Raw genomic sequence first — 16,127 nt, 5'->3', positions numbered from 1 at the left:
TTCTATCCTGGCTGGAAAAAAAGATGGTCGCATAGGACCCCCTGAAATAAACGCTTAAAGTTTATGTGACTCTCGAACTGAATCTGCCTGAAAGGCATATTTGATGTCGATTAATTCAATTTTACGATAGTATCTGTGGCGTCGACTGGGGGAGGGGGGGTGGCGACAGCCTCTGGGTGCATGATTGTAGGGATGCAGAATCAATCGAATTTATTTGAAGGAATTGGATAAATATGATTGACTTTTCCGCCACTCTTCCCTGGGTTCAAAAGTTTGTATTTCATTATTGGCTAGTAGGACTATCGTCATACGTATGTACGATTCATTACAGACTAATTAAAAAAAAAACGGCGGAAAATATTCGTGAGGTTACAATTATTTTTTATAACCTCAAAAATCGCTATTTGTATATTTGAGTATATTCATGCTTGTGGGAATAGAAAATGGTCAATTTTTATTGGGAGGGGAATATAATTTTTAGAATGAGTGGTGGGGATGATTAAGAAAATTGCTCCGATGGGATTCGACCTCCGGTTGTTTGGGTTATCAAACAGCGGCTATCTCGCACGACTACTGAAGTATAATGCTGGAGCAGTCAAAACTTGTACATATGATATGAAAGAAAAGCAATCGGATACGTCATTCCTGGTTGTCGATTTCTTTTTTTAACTGCGTTTTAAGGGAAAGGAAGCCATCCAAATCAATCAAATCGGATGCACAGTTTCATTTATTTGGAATGATAATCCAGAAAGTTCAAAGGTCTCAATTGTAAAGAATTTTTGTTCATGTGTTTGAGAACAATTTACTCTCTCGATGGATTCAGAGCGTAGTTTTACACAATTGGATACCATTTGTTAACCAACTTGGCAACCTTGCAAAGCCAAATAAACCGGGGCTCTGGCAACCCTATCCCAACCAACACAAATTGAGCGTAGGCAGCATAAAGCAGGGCTCGCGCTCAGGGGGCTCACGTCTTGTTTACTTTTGGAGTCATATATGTTCAACATTTGATTACGTTGGATAGTTTCCTATGGCAAGCGATGTTCGGATGTTATGATTTCTATGCTCATGATTTTCTATCCTGGCTGGAAAAAAAGATGGTCGCATAGGACCCCCTGAAATAAACGTTTAAAGTTTATGTGACTCTCGAACTGAATCTGCCTGAAAGGCATATTTGATGTCGATTAATTCAATTTTACGATAGTATCTGTGGCGTCGACTGGGGGAGGGGGGTAAAAAAAATAAATATGATTGACTTTTCCGCCACTCTTCCCTGGGTTCAAATGTTTCTACTTTTCTGGCGGAAGGAGGGGTTGCAAAAGCTTCACTGGATAGTATATATATCATAAAATCGAAGGGGGTCTTTGTAGCCACATTGATTGCGCGTTCGCTTAGTAACTGATCGATCGAGAGTTTAAAACTCAGGGCCCTCAATCATTGTGTTGTTACATAACTACGACAACGCAACAATCATCAGCGATGGAGATCCACAGTCGAAATAAGATCGATCATCCATACAACTGCTGTGCTCTGCAAGAAACATCGGGCTGTTGTTCTATTAATAACACATCGATGACCATATCCACTGTCTCCGCTGTACGGTGGTCTAACTGAACAATGGAAGGACAGAAGGAATACTCTTACGCCTAAATGGCTACTGTGTAATGTACCATATGGTATAGGAGGAATACTCTTGCGCTCACAAATGGTAACTGTGTTATGTGCTATTTATTGGTAAGACAAAACATGTGACATGTACACGATTAAAATTCGGCTATGTTACAGCTAAAATGCTATTAAGCCTAAATAAATAAACAAATGAGATAAAAAAATCAAACCGATGTTTGATATACCCATTTACAACTTAATCTGTCGTGATAGCTGAAATCAGATTTTTCGCATTTTATACGATTTTAGATATACACTATGTATGCTTTGATCGACATTCTATATGATTGTGATTCGATCCTACCGAACATAGGACTTATAATATGCCAAGTTATACGATTTAATGTTTGCGGGGTTGTCTCAGGGTATTATTACAACACAACGCACTGTCGAAATTTTTGTTTAAATCTTATGTTTAGATAATGAACTAATTCCATTTCACATCATTGCAGTCGCGAGCAAACAATGCATCGGCACCGGCTACGGGAGGACCCTCTCTTAGCTCGATGCTATCTGGAAATGGAACGGCCACCGCCAACGGCAATACTCCTCAAAGCTTGGAGCAGCTCTTGGAACGGCAATGGGAGCAAGGTTCCCAATTTTTGATGGAGCAAGCACAACATTTTGATAGTGAGTTATACAATATAATACAATGGCATTACTCTGATTGCTGATATTTTCCACCTTGACCATAGTCGCATCATTGTTGTCCTGCTTGCATCAGCTACGGAGTGAGAACATAAGGCTCGAAGAACACGTGAACAATCTTGTGGCCCGAAGGGACCACTTGCTGGCAGTGAACGCAAGATTAGCAATCCCACTGAACCCTGCTGCTTTGGGTGGCGTTGGACTTGGTGGTGGTGGTGGCGGTGGTGTTACGGGAGGAGCAAGTGCGGGTAGTACCGGCAGTAGCGGAGCTGGTTCCGCAGGATCTCAAGGTTTGTATGCTCATAGTTTTACGTAAATTACAATTGCATTGATTCAACGCATTGTTCAGCAGCTCAATTCAATAACATGCACGGGAACGGATCACACGATGGTAGCAATACAACCTCGGCGACGACAATTTCCAGTCGAAGTAGTCGAATACAGCAGCATCAAACCCAGCAGCAGCCACAACACTCGCAATCTCATTTTGTCAGTAATTCTAGTAACCAGATACCAATAGAGAATGGGATCGACTTTCGACATTCGAACTCAATACATCAAAACACCAACAGCTCCTCGATTAGGTAGGCAAACGTATTTGTTTTTTTTTTATTTTCAAACATACTACTGTTATTCTATGGTTTTCATTTAAACTTTATTATTTTTTTTATTCTTTCTATTTTCATTTCTATATTCTTGCAAATATAACGACACAACCAAACATCTTCAGCGAGAAGCCCAACACGATCTACGTCAACTTCTGAAAAGCTACTTTTGCACACATCATCGGATTTGTTTGTAAAGATTTTTTTTTGTTTTTGTTTTTTGACATGATAATAATTGGCCAAGCCATATTGCGGTCCAATCCGAATATATATGGATAGTTTTTTTTTGTTTTAACCTCTTTATGCTCTTTGAAAGAAGAAAAAAAATATTCATGAAGTACAATAATTGTACGCGAAAATTTGCCGAGTGTATACAAGAAATGCGACGTGTATGTCTTTTCGAGATGTTTTCAAAATTACATGCTTTACTATTTCTTGTAAATGTAGTTGTTCTGTCTATCTAGCTTTAGTTATTTCTTTCGGTTATATAATAATTTATAGTTGGTTTATGATAGATTTTTTTCTGTCGAGATAGAGAGAAAGTTGTCGCTAGATATATTTAATTTAATTATTTTTAATTAATAAAACAATTGGATCGGACTAAAACCAGCGTTTTCTTTTCTTTTGTTAAAAATATTGGAGGTGCTAGTTTGTTTGATATTATACATGTTTGAAACGTTTTAGGCACCATTCCCCACCCGGTCAATCGTACCTACCTTCATCAGGTCAGCCCACTCGACAAAATGCCGCCTCGTTGAATAGTGGGTCTGCTGCCGATCAGCAATCTTCGCACGCGCGGTCGAATCGTGCAATGAACAGTAGTAGTGGAAATAGTGCAATCAATAGTAACAACGCCGCAAGCAGTGGAAATGCATCTTCATCTGCAGTTTATCAATCACAGCAACAAACTATTTATAATACTGCCCATCAGGTAGAGTAAAAGTGCAATTTTGATCGACTAATGTTTATATTCACCGCAGATATAATGCATAATACCTCATCAGAATCCATATAAACGATAATCTACTGCCATAACAGCTTAACTGTGTTATGAAAATATTCATAACTTTTTTTCTGAAATAATCTATATAATTTATTTTCCAATCGATTAGATACCGCTCTTGTTGGAGCATCACCAACAGGAGCACCATTCCCAACAGCAGTTGCAGCAGCAAACGCAGCAACAGACGCCCCAGCCGCCACAGCCACACCATCTCCGGCAAACATCTCCAACTGTTTCGTCGCGTTCTCACAAAACTCACTCGGCACGTGCTGTGGGCGCCGCTCCGTCTGTATCTCACTCCCATCATCCATCGCACCATCCCCATCATCACCAGTCACACACATCCGCGCATCCTCCCTCGCACGGCCCATCACCACAGCAGCAATCGCTTCCGCAAAGGCAAAGACATTGACTCGATCCACCAATTTGAGTTGGTGGAACGAAAAGATGCGATAAATTGTAACATTGCAAAAGTATGTACATAATTTTAGCTACAATATAATAAACAGTAAGTACACTAACCGTTTCAAAGCGAAACGAAAGTGGTTAAACAGATATACTGCTACATTTCATTTGTATATATTATTCCATTGGTAACATTCCCAGAAGGCCTTCGCGAATTGAATACCGATGGTTTTCTAGGATCATTTAACGGTGTAATGATGTTGTTTTGGGGGGAATAAGCAGGTTTATTTGTCAGTGGACAGTGGCGTAGTGTAACCGGGTGACGCCCGGGGCGAGAGACTTTGGAGTTACCCTTCCAATCAACGTCTTTGTTTTCTTTATTTTCGTTTTTGAATGGAAAATCCAATTTATCTTACCATCAAACTTTTTTATTATAATATTATTTAAAGCTGAAAAGAAATCACAAAAGCTTTACGCATCTCGGCTTAGCAGCAGCAAATTATCTGATCACATTGTCGAAGTTAATAGTGTTAACACATACATTTCCAATTGACAGCAAAGCTAATCCATTTAGGCGTGAAATCGTTGAAGTAATTGTCTGTTCAATCTCAATTTTGAGAAGCTTATGATGCCAAAGAAACGCAAAGTAACAGCTCTAATCTCACTGTAAGATTTGGCAGCGTTTCTTGGCCGTCGAATGTCTATGAATCTTGGTGCCGCTAGCGAGATCGTAGAAAATCGCCCGTTTCAAAATCAAATATAAGATCAAGTGCGATGTACTACATGAAGAAGTCCGAAATTTTAGTAGACGTTCAATTCAACTGAACGAAAGACAGCAGGAATTATTTCGAGGATCCTAAGAATTGTGTCAATAAGTGTCAAAAATATTGGATAACTTCAAAGGAATCATCAACATCGGTAGCAAGACTAAATCTCTATGCACGGTAAATAATGCTCTGTGTTTGGTGGGATCAGATAAGTTTGATCTGCTACGAGTGACTTGAACCTGTCGAAACCGGTAATACTGAACGCCACCGACAACAAATGATCAATTGAGGGGCTCAGAAGGAAACTTCATCAACTTTCTTTTTAGTTAATAACTAAACTGCAAAAACGTTCCAATTTGAGTTTGATATAGAATCCGATAGATGAGGTCCTGACCTATCTTCCAGATTGTCAAATATAGCTGAGAATGTGTTTGCAGCTAAAATATGATCAAAAAAGAGAGTCGATGTAGAGAAATCGATGATGTCACTTAAACTCAGTGTTGCCACACGTACAGAATATATATATATATATATATATATATATATATATATATATATATATATATATATATATATATATATATATATATATTATTTTATTTTATTTTATTTTTTTTTTCTAGTAAACAAATGAGTATTTTTTTAATATTTCATGATTTTTCTCTACAATGAATAATTAAGTACAGATAAGAAAAAAAATTTCCCTTCTGCTACAGATTAATATGTGGCAATAATGCTTATACCCCTTTCATTTTGAGCCCCTCAATTATAATCGAGCTTTGGGTGGCAAACGACCAGAGCACCAAAACCACAAAGTGATTTTGTGGCATGATAATGCTCCATCTCTACAAAATCGATCAAGGAAACGATTGAGTCACTTGGTTGGGAAGTTTCTTCACATGCGACTCACTCACTTGGCTGAGCTTTGCAGTTCTGATTCTTGTTGATGAATGCTTTGCTTCTAAAGAGGAACATTTTTTTTCACGAGGTATCCACAAACTTCCAGAGATCGATGGAAAATACTTTGAATAAGGCAGAGTTTTTTCATGTTAATGCAATAAACGTGTTTTCATTTAAAGAAATTCAGTTTCATACTTATACATCCAATGAATAATGGATTGGAACAATGTGTGCTAGATAGATTATACTCAGTCATTTGGCAATGCCAAATGCATGTTCGCTGTTTGTGGCAGGGATATAGCAAAGTCTAGTATACTACACACTACACCAAATCCGTAAAAATTTAACAAATAAAGTGTGCTCAAAATTTCTCGCTTAATAATACTCATTCGAAATTTAGAGGGATTTTTTTTTTAAAATTGGACACTCAGCATGGTCGTGGGACCGCCCCTTCGCCTCCCATACACTACGCCGCTATCTGTAACTGAAACTTAAAGTGGACATTATCATCGATTGAGTACATTTTAATTTCGTGCTCAATGTTGCTGATGAGATGACTCTTTCTTTTCTTTCTTTCCTCTATTTCTATTCCCAATGCGGTCGTGTTTTGGACAACACATCACTTTTTTTCTTTAGTTACGCGATCTGATCTTCGATCTCTGGTCGGTCTTTTTAAACCTAACTTGATGTTTATTTTTCATCATAGAACTAAAAAAACCTATACTTTTTTACATCGAATTTGGAGTGTGTTTGGAGCATTTCTGACAAGTGGAATTGGAATTGCATATTCACTGTGTAAAATGAAAGCATATTAACTAAAACGGAAACCCTGCTTGCTTGAACAATTCAAAAACGCCTCTTCCGTGGCTCACACTGTCGATTCCTTCACATCCCGCAACGCTATGTTAATTTGTTCACACAATTATAAATTTTCTTTATTTCTTTATCTTCCTCAAATAATTTTAACGCTTCGTCAGTGTCCAAGAACGATGTTGATATTGAATGAACCGGTATATTGATATCAATGAATGTCAAAGCTAAGGATATTTCCTTTTGTTCAGAGCAGAACGAAAAAGAGAATGAACGAAAGTGAATGAATCAGCTATCGGTGGCTCGCTGTGATTGTCAGGCTTGGCGTCGGTTCATTTTCGGTATCCCGAATGCAATGGTATAATGATCGAATGTGCTCTGAAATTCAGCTGAAAGATTGATGTGAAACGAAAATTTCCAACCACTGTTTTGAGCAAAGCATAAAAACAACAACACTGCATCTATATCAACTGTATGCGTTATATATGGAGTGAGAGTTCAATCGAGCGCCAACAACTTGTTGCGCACCAGCACCGCGTTGCATTCTGAAGACTGCATAGCGTTCGTTAATCCAATTTCCCATGGAAGATTGAATGAAAGTCACGCCCCAGCAAACATTAAATCGTATAACTTTTGCACATGCTAGGTTGCATATAAAATCGTATCAAATTACAGTCGTATAAAATACCAATCAAAGGATGCATCATGTGTATCCGAAATCGTATAAAATGCAAAAATACGATTTTCTACATCATTGATGGATTAAGTCGTGTATCGGTATAACGATTATTCTTGTATCGCGATATGCCGTATTACATACGCACATTCTATTCATTTCATATGGCATTGTCGGATCAAATCGCATATCAGTGTGACAAGCAGCGTATATCGTTATATATGGCTTTATATGCTTATAAATTATGGCATATACGTTGTTACGGTTTCAAAATTATAACCGAACAAAATAGCTCTATTGAAAATTTAATAAGATCCGAATGAAAGAGTAGATTCAAAAATAACAAAGAACCAACACCGGCCCAATTCCTATAACCAGCTACCTGGATGTACAGCGAAGCATGCTATCAAAAATATCGAGAATGAAAATATGTCCCAAAAAAATAACAATAGGAAGAAACCGAGAACAGAACAGCGGAAATGGAAGTTGAGAGAGAGAGAGAGAGAGAGAGAGAGAGAGAGAGAGAAAGAGACCAACCTCTTTCCCAATCTATACTTACCTGGATACACTTACCTGGCTTCCAGGTCGGCCGCAACGATAGACTAACTACTAACCTGGAAATAAAAATAAAAAAAAATTACCATACTCTTCTTATTAAAAGTTGAATCCTGCAAATTTAAAGGTTCTATCTTCTACCGTCTTAATCGTGAGTCCGCTTCGTTCTTGGTTGAATGCCGACTCTGAGGTTAGCTTCCACCTCTGAGCTAGCCGCTTACTTACAACGTATATCGCCTCTACTTTTGCATGTATATGCCAGTCTATGCATCATATATCATCCAAATATTTCTTGGATGTATGTGTATCGCCTCCAATTATGGCTATTCATAAGATTTAATAAGCATAGGGCAGTAAGAATCCGAACTGAATTGGACTCAAAATAGTTCAAATAACAGCTCTTTGAACCATGTTAAGCTTACTTCACTCACTTCATCAGCCAAAGCTAAGCTAAATCGATATGATGATCGATGATATCAAGTCAGTATCCAGTTTCCATTCGGTATCGCCTGATCGTCTTGTTGAGTAGTGTTGCTAACTCGCGGTCAGATTGATAGCCCCGCTGAGCAATACATCTATTCTTTCGAGAACCCTTGGATTGAATGGACGTATCGTTTCCTGACATTGGATTTGAGCACTATCAGAAAAACAGAAACAACAGAATCATTCAGTGATGCGTTTTCACGATATCTTCTAAGTACAGGTGACATCATACTTTTACACAACAATGTACAACATACATAACTGGAAAAGACAAGCTACGATTGTTGCTGCTGATCGGCCTAAACCCATCCTTTTACCCGGCCTCAAACTTCCGTTACATTAAACTAGCACTCATAATCCTTATTAGTCTTAGGATAAGGCAATAAATGCCCTTAAGTAAACATTAAAATCTCAGATGCACGTTTTGCGATTTTTTTTGTTGTAGCGAGGATAGCGAATTGCCCCAGTAGTATTGTACATATTATGTCATCATGTAATATTATTTATCTGAAATAAATTATGTCAAATAGAAATATGTCGAATTTTACAGAATCGAAAAAAATCAATTCGAATGAATATGACAATTTTTAATGATGGTGTTATTAACATAAAGGCGAAAAAAAATGTAGAGCGTTTTATTTATTGTGCCATAATTAATTGGGAAGCATTGTTTCACGTCGAAAAAATGTTCTTTGTTCATATAGCTAATTGTTAGTTTTTTCGCGGATTTTATTTAACATTTCATGTGAAAATATATTTTAGTGGTCACAATAATATAACACGAAGCACTCAGGTCGAAATTTCACGATTTAGTGAGATTGTTCTACATGAAGCGGAGTTGTAGACTCGCGCTCGATAATTAAGAAAACAGGACTATGTATGGTGACTAAGAATTATTGTATAAACAATAGTATCCCTACTTTTTACTCATGTAGGTTATTAACTAGATTTCAAGTGAATTTGAAAGGTGAAATTTTGGAAAATACGCTGATGATAATTACAAAAAAAGTGCTGCTGGTATCAATGAATGTCTCGTTAGAAAATGATAATAAATTAAAAAGTATTGCGTACCATATTGGTTTAATTTATATCACTATCCAGAAGTAACATCTTCCACATATAGTCAATCGCAAAATTGAGTATACAACTCGTGTTAGTTTGTTTGTCATTTTTATTGAGATTTCTATGCCAAATAACACGCCTTGAATGCATTCTGAGTGGCAAGCTCTAGAATACGCGTGATCACAGTGCAAGTCGGAGGAAATTTCTTTGACGAAAAATTCCCCCGACCAGAAAGGGAATCGAACCCGAACACCCGGCATGTTAGTTATGACGCTAACCACTCGGCCACGGGAGCACTGCCGCGTTCCCCGTTCTGGTCGAGGGAATTTTTCGTTGAAGAAATTTCCTTCGTCTAGCACTGGTCACGTGTATTCTATAAATAATTCGAAACCAGGTTTTTTCATTGGAACGTTTAATTTAAGATTTTCTCTGATTAGACAATAAAAATAAACATCAAAATTTAGAATTCCTTCTCCTAAAAAATATGTCTCCTTTCAAACTCAAGTCAACTGCGAGTAATCGGTTTCATACCTTATTAACATTAGAGGAAAATGATGATATATACTAGTAAAAATATAGTTGAAAATTTGGCTCCTTTAAAAATGAAAGAATTTACACAAAATTTAGTATGCTCGAAAAAACAGAATGGCTTCAGCCAAATCTTCCTTCATCGGACTTCACAAATTTCAAAGCAAAGAACAGCCATTCTACGCTAACTTGAGTTGGTGGCATGGCAGTAATCGTTCGTGCAACATCAACGATGAGCTCAGGAAACGCTGGAATCACTTCATATTAGAGATGGGCAAACCATTCATGAACTGATCAAAAGAACGAGTTCACCCAAAAGAGTGAACGAACTGCCGTTCTTTTTTGCTGGGCAACAGTTCATATGAACTGTATACCCAGTTCAGAACGAACTGTGTACGGTGAATGATGAACTGATAATACAGTTCAGAACGAACTGACCGCCGATTGAACTGTGTATACAGTTCAGAACGAACTGACCGCTGACAGAACTGTGCATGCAGTTCAGAACAAACTGTGAACGGTAAGCGGTGCGTAAGATGAAAGAAAACGAACGAGTGATAGATGAATGGTGCTGCAAGGTAAATAGTTCTCAAATTAACGAATGGAAACAAACGATAGCCTCATGAAACAATAAAAATAATATGTCGGTATTGTCGCTTCATAAAAAGGCTTGTTGCGTTCAGGATACGATGGTTTTAAATTGGATTGTTAAATTATTTATCAAATTACATATTTTGGAGTTTAGGGTAAATATTTCAGTAAGTTGTTATGCCAATCTACCTCACTTATAAAATATAGTTGAAAGCTGAAAGTTGATTTAAACAGTCTTGTTAAACAGTAAAATTCGCGTCGCTAATATGAAATATGTTTTATATTATATCATATTGTGCTCGATAATTTTGAGATGGACGTTCGCGGTTTGGGTACAGTTTTGCTATAGCATTTATTGCAATACATCGTAAGCAAAGCAGCACAATGCTAGTTTATGCTGAAAATAATGAATAACGACTCAAACAAAATTAAAATTTCAAAATCAAAGTTTGATTTTCTATTGTGCTAAGTTATTTCTAACAAATATCGGACATATCCCGCCATTGTACAAAAGAGTGAGTGAACTGCTCAAAAGAACTAGTTCACTTAAGTGAACGGTTGGTCACTGAACGGTTCATTAGCGTGAACCGTTTTGCCCACCTCTACTTCATATACTGTCATGAAGTGTCATATTTTTCAATCTCTGCCAAACAAGTTGATGTTCAAAGATGTTCAGTGGCAGGTTTTCCTTTCTATTCTCTCTTTCGATGTGACGTCGTTTTGCTTTTTTTTTTATATTCAGGTAACCATCGAAATCTGTGCTCTCCGATGAAGATGAAGACTCAGTATTATCGCTGCAAGATTCGGCGATAGGTTCATCATCTTCCTTCGTCAACAACAAACCTTTTATTCGTTACGATGTTTCACATACTGCCTCCTTGGCCATCTTGGCTCACGTTAAGTAATATTGTGCTCTTTGGATTGATGTAAATTGCTGCTAATAATAAAATGTTAGCTACACTTCTGGCTCTCCATGGACCGTACAACTTCATCTGCAATTGGCCATTCTATCATACTAAGGCGGAAAATCACACTTCTTCATTCCAACATAAACTTTCCAGGTGTCATTTCTTCAAGCTGAAGTGTTTTAGTTGTTGAAACAGGAGCTTCTCCAGATCGATCGCTTTGTTCCACTGATTCTGGGATAGGAAAGTATTCTCATTATCCAGATCATTGATTAAATTTTCTAAGTTCAATCAGTCGACGGGAGATATGTACTTCTTTAGCGAGTGGCCTGATCTGAAATTGCTCTTTTAAGAATTGCATCCGTTTTCGGGGTTCTAGCAGTTATGGTAAGTTGCCTCAATTTACCAAAAACCATGAAAGCTGGTGTGACAGAAACATCAGCGAGATGCTGTTTTTCACGACAATATCCTCAATGCTCTACCTAAGTATTTCAGCAGTCGTGCTAACCGTTATCATGTCGCTTATGAAGAAAGTAGAGAGCTGCGATTGGCAAGCAAGCAGTCTTCCGAAAAACACTTACACATGTCCACGCGATGTGAAAATTCCATGTTTTTGTTTGAATTCGAACACGATTCTCGCTAGTGTTGAGTGTCTATCCCCAACACGAACAATGATACACAAACATAGACATGTGAAAACAAACACGATGTTTATAATTCAAGAACATCATGTACAAACATATCACCCGATGTCGCAGTATTCATTGCTTTCGTTTCGTTTCTTTTCATACACGGAAAGAAATTATTCATCCCAAAACATTTCTTCGTAGAATGCTTTTTCACAGAAACGAACTTGAAATTTAGTTCACATTTCAAAAATTGCACGAACTAAGAGGCTATAAGGCTCATATGGCGTCAGCCTAACGGGGCCGGGAGTTCAATATTTTGACAATGTTTGCTTACAACTATGTTAGTAATATGTAACCGATTACTCGCGGTTGGCTCGAGGTTAGTATTACAAGTGTTCTCATAATTGGGATGTTGCAGTCTTCAGTGCTCTATACGTGTGCCCGACATGGGATACTTCCTATTGGGATGCAGCTGACCGTTAATCAGCAACGACCCCCTAGTCTGCACCCCATATCTAGCGTGGTGCGTCTTTTTCGACTCGAGGAATCCAGGATAGAATGATCACTAGCCGGCGCAATCATCAGCTCGTGTAGAGTTGTCATGAGCGGTACAACCTTTGGCTCTTGTTGAATCATCAGTGAACTGCACAACCTTCGGCCCGTGTATCTGTAAAGAGTGTGTGTATGTATTGCCGCGACTAAGTAAAAGTTTATAGATCGTTCATGCACATTTTGCAAGTCTGATTAAATAATCCTTGATTTCGTTCAAAGAAAACATTCTCTGAATAGAAAGAAGCTTTCTTTTTTTTTGCGTGCATGTTGGTAATTAAAGTCTGGGGAGCCGACTGCATAGCGGGCGACGTCGTACAAATGTTGACCAAAAAATAAATACCCAAAAATAAGTTTTAGATGCAACCTTCAGCGGCACACAGCAGAACCAGCAGAGAAATTTCAGCGGCTAAAACACACCATTAATTTCTCGATGTTATCACAAACTGAATGAAGGAAAAAACTAAAAGCTACACTTACACTGCACTACATATGCTATGTGTGCATGCGATTGCATCATCCTTTCTTCTCCTCTTCTCCGCTCGTTTTATAGCTCGGGTCGCGATCGTCGCGAACAAGCAGTATTGGCCATTTGTATTCAAAGATCCAGCCAAAATTGTTGCTCCCGTGGTCGAGTGGTTAGCGTCACGCCTAACATGTCACTGCTGAATAATTCAATTTTAGTACTTGTTCAAATAGCTAATAATAGCGAATGTTACATGAATTCAATATATAAATTGATGCGTGCACTAAATAATGATATCAAATGTCAAAAACTCTGATATCAATCGACGTTTATTTTGTTCAGAACAGAAAAAGAGGTTTATTTTATTTGCCCAATATTTTTGATGAAGCACCCATTGTCATGAAAGGAAAGCATTTTTTCCATGTCAACATACCAACACACCACGCGTTGAGTGGTGGTGGTGTGGTGTCCGATTCGCTTCTTCTACTCTACGCACTGCCGGTGCTTGGGGTGAAAATGCAAGAGAAACTGTACACCATGTTCGAACATCATGTGAAACATTGGGATTAAACATCGTATGTCCAAACATACCACGAATACAAACATGTCACATTTTCTAACATAGGTACGAAAAAATAATGTTTGTACTCAAACACAAAACTGTGAACAGCAGCGTGGACATGTTTATTCCGGACGCAGTGTTTTTTGTGAAACATGGAAGACTGGTATGGCATTTAGTTATACAAAATTGAACATAATAATATGAGTAGCGCTTCAGAATTTAGGATAAGACAATGTGTTCAATTTGTCGCTGAAGTCAGCCTCCCCACAGCTGATGTATAATTGTACTTCTTTATCTCATTCGACATAAAATCCACGCATCTTTTTTCAGCAGCCACTGCGCTAAGTTAATCCAAATCCACTTCTGTTCTTTTACCTGTGCGCATCCACCAGATCAGAAGCCAGAGCGCACAGTCAAGAGCACGCACAGTTGCTTTCCAGTGAATTTATCTGCTGCACTGAAGAAAGTTTGTGCGTTCTCTTTCCGCACTCTGAAGCGACAAAGTGTTGAGTGCAAAAAATAAACTGCTCTTCCATCTTCTTGCGCTCGCACATATCTACAGGGTTTTCCAACTTTAAATTCCGAAAGTAAATTGAAATAAAACACACATAGAATTCGAATTTCGATGAAACTTTTATTTCAAATTAAAGTTTGGTTTATGCCATTTTGTGTGGAATACAACATCATTCAAATGTCCACCTAGGGCTTCCTCGCACACCTTCATCCGGAACAGGTAATTTTCGATGACTTTTCGGCACATATGGGGCGGTATCTCGGTCATAACTTCACGAATGTTGTCTTTCAAATGTTCAAGAGTTTGCGGAGAGTTGGCATAGACACGGTCTTTCGCATAACCCCACAAAAAAAAGTCTAGCGGGTTCAAATCGCATGTGGACGGCCAATTGGCATCACCAAAAAGCGAAATTATGCGTCCTTCAAATTTCGTTCGCAATATGGCCATGTTCGGTCGTGTTGTGTGGCACGTGGCGCCGTCCTGCTGAAACCACATGTCATCCGTATCCATATCTTCAATTTGTGGCAAAAAAAATCGGTCAACATGCGGCCATAGCGCTCATCATTCACAGTTACCGTCTCGCCGTCCTCATTTTCAAAGAAATACGGCCCGATGACTCCACCAGACCATAATGCGCACCAAACAGTGACTTTTGGCGGATGCAATGGCCTCTCAACAATCACGTGTGGATTTTCTGAGCCCCATATACGGAAATTTTGGGTGTTCACATAGCCACCGAGCTCGAAATGTGCCTCATCGCTGAAGAAAATTTGATGCGAAAATTCAGCATTTGGCTGCTGTTGTTCGTTCACCCAATCGACGTATGCCCGACGCATTCCATGGTCACCACGCTCTAATTTTTGTACCAGTTGGACTTTATATGGATGTAGGTGCAAGTCCAAATGCAAAATTCGCCACAATGATGTGATTGACAAGCCCAATTGCTGAGCACGCCGAGGAATCAAAACATTCGGGTCATCCTCCACACTGGCAGCAACAGCAGCAATATTTTCGGCCAAACGCTCATTACGATGATGCACAGGTTTCACAATATCCGCTACGGATACAGTTTGTTCGAATTTACGCACTACATTAGCGATTGTGCTCGAAACTACATGCTCGAAAAACATTTGCCGGCTTTTCATCATTTTTATAGTAAAATTTAACAAAATTAACACGTTGTGCGATGCTAAAACGATCCATATTGTAAAATGGCAGACATTCAACTAACGATATGACGCTTTGGTTGACAGCTATGTCAAACGGTTGTCAGCACAGGGCTGTATACTTTCGGAAGCTCGAAATGGAAAACCCTGTAGAAGTGTGGTGATTATAGGCTAAAGAGGAGCGCTCTCGTTGAGAATGACTGAGTGGGTGGGTGAATTTGAGTTTCTCTATGCTACAAAGAGGAAATGGACATCACTGTACACTAGAATACCCCCTTAAAGCCATGATCTATTGTAAGAAGATGTTTAGTCTAGTAATAAATACCTGTTACATTAGGCTGTGGAAAATAAAACGTATTGTATCCCAACAAGATTTTTATGTCCGGATTCTATCCAACCTGCTATGTCATTAGCGATGAACTTGTATTCAGAATAAGAAACGCATTTTTCGTTGCTTTATTATTTTTATTATAAGTATTATTATTGTGAACATATATTAGAGCGGTACGGACATTTACAGATGCAGTATCTTTTTTGTGCTTTTGGTTTAGTTTAAATGAATTTCACATTTTCATGTTAGAGATTAATTTAATGCATGAAAGAAAAACACCTAGCCTATCTACATTTTGTGATGT

At 38.3% G+C, this 16,127-nt stretch overlaps 2 protein-coding genes across 10 annotated transcripts in view; one reads left to right on the top strand and one right to left on the bottom strand.

Moving 5' to 3' along the window:
- The window catches only part of LOC129780522 (protein AF-10), a 39,865-nt gene extending 31,835 nt beyond the window's left edge, over positions 1-8,030 (top strand). For 7 of the 9 annotated variants that reach the window (XM_055788864.1, XM_055788862.1, XM_055788866.1 and 4 more), the window contains 5 exons: positions 2,121-2,298; positions 2,364-2,606; positions 2,666-2,900; positions 3,606-3,852; positions 4,034-8,030. In XM_055788864.1, the coding sequence (XP_055644839.1) occupies positions 2,121-2,298; positions 2,364-2,606; positions 2,666-2,900; positions 3,606-3,852; positions 4,034-4,336 (1,206 nt within the window). In that variant the 3' untranslated portion in view covers positions 4,337-8,030. Of the gene's footprint in view, positions 1-2,120; positions 2,299-2,363; positions 2,607-2,665; positions 2,901-3,046; positions 3,528-3,605; positions 3,853-4,033 lie in introns of those variants that run through there. The other 2 variants (XM_055788865.1, XM_055788867.1) reach the window with 2 other exon arrangements.
- A 7,916-nt stretch (positions 8,031-15,946) lies between these two features.
- LOC129780528 (ELMO domain-containing protein 2) overlaps positions 15,947-16,127 on the bottom strand; it is a 1,818-nt gene continuing 1,637 nt past the window's right edge. The window contains exon 2 of the mRNA XM_055788887.1: positions 15,947-16,127. This exon is cut by the window's right edge and continues 729 nt beyond it. The gene's annotated coding sequence lies outside the window, so the exon portion shown is untranslated.

The sequence above is a fragment of the Toxorhynchites rutilus genome, chromosome 3, assembly GCF_029784135.1.
Source record: "Toxorhynchites rutilus septentrionalis strain SRP chromosome 3, ASM2978413v1, whole genome shotgun sequence".
Classification (NCBI taxonomy): domain Eukaryota; kingdom Metazoa; phylum Arthropoda; class Insecta; order Diptera; family Culicidae; genus Toxorhynchites; species Toxorhynchites rutilus.
Note: the sequence above shows the minus strand (reverse complement) of the source record. Positions and strands in the feature narration are given on the sequence as shown.